The sequence below is a fragment of the Camelina sativa genome, chromosome 3, assembly GCF_000633955.1.
Source record: "Camelina sativa cultivar DH55 chromosome 3, Cs, whole genome shotgun sequence".
Taxonomy (NCBI): domain Eukaryota; kingdom Viridiplantae; phylum Streptophyta; class Magnoliopsida; order Brassicales; family Brassicaceae; genus Camelina; species Camelina sativa.
In genome coordinates this window covers 25,944,817-25,949,146 of record NC_025687.1, presented here as the reverse complement: position 1 = coordinate 25,949,146, position 4,330 = coordinate 25,944,817, and the positions used below count along the sequence as shown (strand labels likewise).

Here is a 4,330-nt window from a genome sequence, read left to right as displayed (position 1 = left end):
ATATATAAGTAGTTTGTGTGTCCTTTTATAATGTTTTAAACTTATACTTATTTGAGTATATTTGATAATTTTTTTTTAAATTGCATTTTTGAAAAGTGGTATGGAAAACAATTTTCAAACTCACATAAACTTTTATATTTTTTGGGTGTGTTTGTGATTTAGTATGTCTTCAAAATTTAATAGAAATTATAATACGTTCACTATTTGTAATATGAGAAATACCCATCTTTTATTGCGTGTGTAATAGAATAGAGAGTTTGTGAGATAGGTTAATCGAGTGGTTTTGGGAAATAACAAAAATTATTTTTGTTGTTGTTGTTGTCAAAACAGTATATTTTCGATTCATGTTGTTTCTGAGCCTAGTCGTCACATAAAACATCATATTCCCACAAGCGGAATAACTAAAATTTATAACTACACTATCAAGGCTGATAAACAAAATTAGAGATTTGATTTAGATTAGTCCTGAGCGTTCGGATTTTTGGTTCGGATTGGATCAGATTTTTCGAATTTTGGATTTTTTGAGTTGGGATATATATAGAATCTATTAGAATCCGACTGTTTTTTTGGATAGGATCGGTTCGGATTCGTTCGGATTTAGATCAGTTTTTAATTTTTTTAAAAATTTCGAACTTAAACCGAATCCCTTATATATATAATATGGAGAGTAAAATCAAAAAATTTGGAATAGCTCATATGGCTAGAGCGTGTGTCCCTAACCTCAAGGTCTCAGATTTGAATCCTCCTTTTGGTGATTTAAGTTTAAATTTTTATAAAAGATCCATTAATAGTTAATGCGCTTCTAACAAGGCCCGAAAATAATATTAACTTATAAATCTAAATATATATAAATTAACTGTGTATTCGGTTTATTCGGATCTGTTCAGATCAGTTTGTTCGGTTTCAGATTATATGCTCAGGACTAATTCAAATGATTCTTAACTAATAATCCAAGGTCACTAATTTAAAGCAATCAAACTTTATGGTTCTAATCAAGAAATTAAACCTAATGTGTGTTCTTAGGTCACAAAGCTTATGCAACTTCCCCTCTCGGATCATAGATCTTCAGTCCAATTCTTCAACTTTCTATTGATATCACTATCATTCATTTGCTTCATTTAACTCACAATTAATACATTTTTCCAGTTCCATTAAACCTAACAAGAACGAATGCAAGTGCAAATGAAATGAATGGAGAGAAAGGTGAAAAATGCCTTAAAACTATCAAAAACACAATATATCACATACTTTTCTTCTCTAGTTCAACATTAAAAAGAAAGAATCAAATATATTTTGGATCTATATGTACATATTACTTCTAAATGATGTAAATTTTGGTGAATCAAGACGAAATTAATGTCTTGTTTTTTATTCTCTCTTTATTAGTTACAATCCGAAGCCTAGACTTTATTTACTTAGTGACCAAGTAATACGTAAACCTTAAATAATTAATAGATGTCAAAATATAATCGTTTATTTGACATATGCTAAAATCATAGTTAACTTCGTGAATATTAAATGTAACGGATTAACTTGATTGTATCCTTTTAACAAGTCCAAGAAGGCAAGAATATGAGTTATTAATAATTTGTAAATTTTATCCTTCTACCAAGTCCAAGGACGAAAATGCAAGCGTTGACAAATTAGAAGAAAATTAGCTAAAATAAAGATACTTTGCAAGTATATAGTTCCATTATGTAAGCACAATGTGAAGGTTTCTAAACGGTGGATCAAACTTACAATCTCGCAAAACAGTAATCGTGGGAAAGACTTCATTTCGTCTTTTATATAAGATTTTATTTAAGATTTCAAAACAAACTCAATGTTTTAAGATGACTATGCAGTATAGTGGATGGAATTTTCTAAAAAGGTTATAGAAGGCATTGGAAACTATCTTGATCAAGTCAGAAACCTTTTCTTTTCTTTTGAAGTCTAAATCATTTATATCAAATAAAACTATGGTTGACATAGTCCAAATTAGAGTTTCAAAATTCAATGTTGCAGAGGACTCATTTAACAATTTGCTCCCAATAAAAGACCCAGTTGTATTTTACAATTATAAAAGACTCAAAGCCGATGGATGAAAAGTATTTATATATATATAAAAGACCCAAAATTTGTATATAAATAGCTTTCATCCATGGGCTTAAAGATCACCGCAGTACTATCTATTCTTCGACTTTCACTACTCCATCATCAGAGATCAGCTCCCTCTCCCTCTCCTTATGCATATTTGTTTCTTTTTTAAGTCAATGTTTAAGCCTTAAGTTCTTAGATAGATTTTTATAAACATAATGATAATTGTTTTAAACAATCTAGACAATGTTTCACTCCAGTTAATTATATACATTATCTTATATATATATTTATTCATCTTACCATTTTAAGAGGGACGTACGTCATTTACAAGCTAGATCTTCTTTATATGTATTTCTGCAAATGGTCTTCTTCCTTCACTCTAGATCTGTATGTTCCCTGTCTTGAAATGGTTTTATTTTCCTTTTTAATTTCCCAAAATGAAAAACAAGTGGGTATTGATGCAAATTTTCAGGTAAGCAACGCAGTACAACACCATGTCTGGAGATTCAAATGCGTTTGGAATGACCCAAAGGGAAGGGACTAAGTGGGATGATGGATGCGACCACGATGATGTGACAAAGATATATGTGGTAGGTGGTAAATACTACATACAGTTCATCAAGATTGACTATGTAAAGTCTGGGCAACCGAAAAATGGATCATTCCATGGAGACTCGAATGGAGGTTACATGCTGATGGTACGACTTGGAAAATATGCTATTGAATAACCCTTCCCTTTATTAAATTTTGTATTCAGGAGGATTATTAATATTGATATTTTTTTTGTTTTCACCAACTGTTACACAGTTTGAGATTAACAATCTTAAAAATGAATATCTTGAATCCGTTGAGGGTTACTGCAACCCCGGTCGGTGCATTAATGCAATTCAATTCAAAACCAACTTCAGGGTCTCTGATATGATGGGATATACTACCGGAGATAAATTTAAACTGGCAAGCCATCGAAAGAAAATTATTGGGTTTCAGGGATCTGCTGACAATGCACTTAAGGATCTTGATGCATATTTCACTTCGATAACTCCTACAAGAATGGAAGCGCAAGGGGGCAAGGGAGGGAAAGAGTGGGATGATGGAGCTGACAATGACAGTGTAACAAAGATTCAAGTACGTATTAATACTAAAGGCATACAATACATCAAATTAAATTATGTCGACAAGGATGGACATCCGGGAAAAGAGCAAATCCATGGTTCTGAGACGGGTCCAGGTAACAAGCTAGAACCGGTACGTGTGAAGAAGAATATTTAAATATTAAATTTTATGAACCAGGTAACAAGCTAACGCGTCTTGGTTTTCTATATATTAATGTTAATTATTTATTCCATTTCTGTTGTAGTTTGAGATAAACCATATCGACAAGGAATATCTGCTATCTATTGACGGTTACTACGACGAAGTTTCTGGTGTGATTAAAGCACTTCAATTCAAAACCAACATAAAGACTTCAGAAGTAATGGGAGACGTTGAAAAGGGTACAAAGTTCACACTTGAATGCACCGGCCATGAGATCATTGGGTTTCATGGATTTGCTCAGGATAACCTAAACTCTCTTGGAGCTTATATCACAAATCTTCCTCTAACTAAATTAGAATACAAAGGTTGTGGGGGTAACATATGGGATGATGGTACTTTCCAGGGTGTGAAAAAGGTGTGCGTTTATTTTAATGATTTGATTAGGTGTATCGAGTTCGAATACATTAATGGCGGAAAAGAGGAAACCCGTGTGCACGGGATGAAGATTTTCATGGACGATGTTTCAAAAAAAGAGGTCATAATTCCTAAAGCTATAAATATTGATTGAACAATATATTTATCTATCTATATGTGTGTTCACAGCTTATACGTACAAAACTCATTTTGTTGCAGTTTGTATTGGATTATCCAAATGAGTATCTCACGGCTGTGGAGGGGACTTATATAAATCCCTATGGCTACACGAAGATAACGTCATTGACTTTTAAAACATCAAGAAATAGAACCTCTTTAAGAATGGGAAATGCCTCTAACAGCAGTTTCTTGCTCGAGAGCAAAGGTTGTGCTCTTGTTGGGTTCCATGGACTGTCTACGACAGATCATCTTTATGCTCTCGGAGCATATTCTTTTCCGATGACTCCTCTTCCTGGAGTGAAGAAACTAGATACACAAGCTGGTGATGGAGGAGTTCCTCAAGATGATTGTGGTTCCCATGGTGTTTGATCTTCTTCATGCTTTATCTTGTTTTTTTTTTTTT

General features: G+C 32.8%; 1 protein-coding gene across 1 annotated transcript; it reads left to right on the top strand.

The window, feature by feature from the left end:
- LOC104778132 (jacalin-related lectin 12-like) lies at positions 2,181 to 4,302 on the top strand. Its single transcript, XM_010502502.1, has 4 exons — positions 2,181 to 2,777; positions 2,887 to 3,324; positions 3,437 to 3,868; positions 3,967 to 4,302. The coding sequence occupies exons 1-4, from the start codon at positions 2,574 to 2,576 to the stop codon at positions 4,294 to 4,296; spliced, it is 1,404 nt and encodes a 467-aa protein (XP_010500804.1). The 5' UTR covers positions 2,181 to 2,573; the 3' UTR covers positions 4,297 to 4,302.

Bases quoted from the DNA above. Each gene is read 5' to 3' on its own strand.
- LOC104778132 (XM_010502502.1), top strand. From the start codon at position 2,574: ATGTCTGGAGATTCAAATGCGTTTGGAATGACCCAAAGGGAAGGGACT. The intron at 2,778-2,886 runs GTACGACTTGGA...ACTGTTACACAG, and splicing joins ATGGAGGTTACATGCTGATG to TTTGAGATTAACAATCTTAA. The intron at 3,869-3,966 runs GTCATAATTCCT...ATTTTGTTGCAG, and splicing joins ACGATGTTTCAAAAAAAGAG to TTTGTATTGGATTATCCAAA.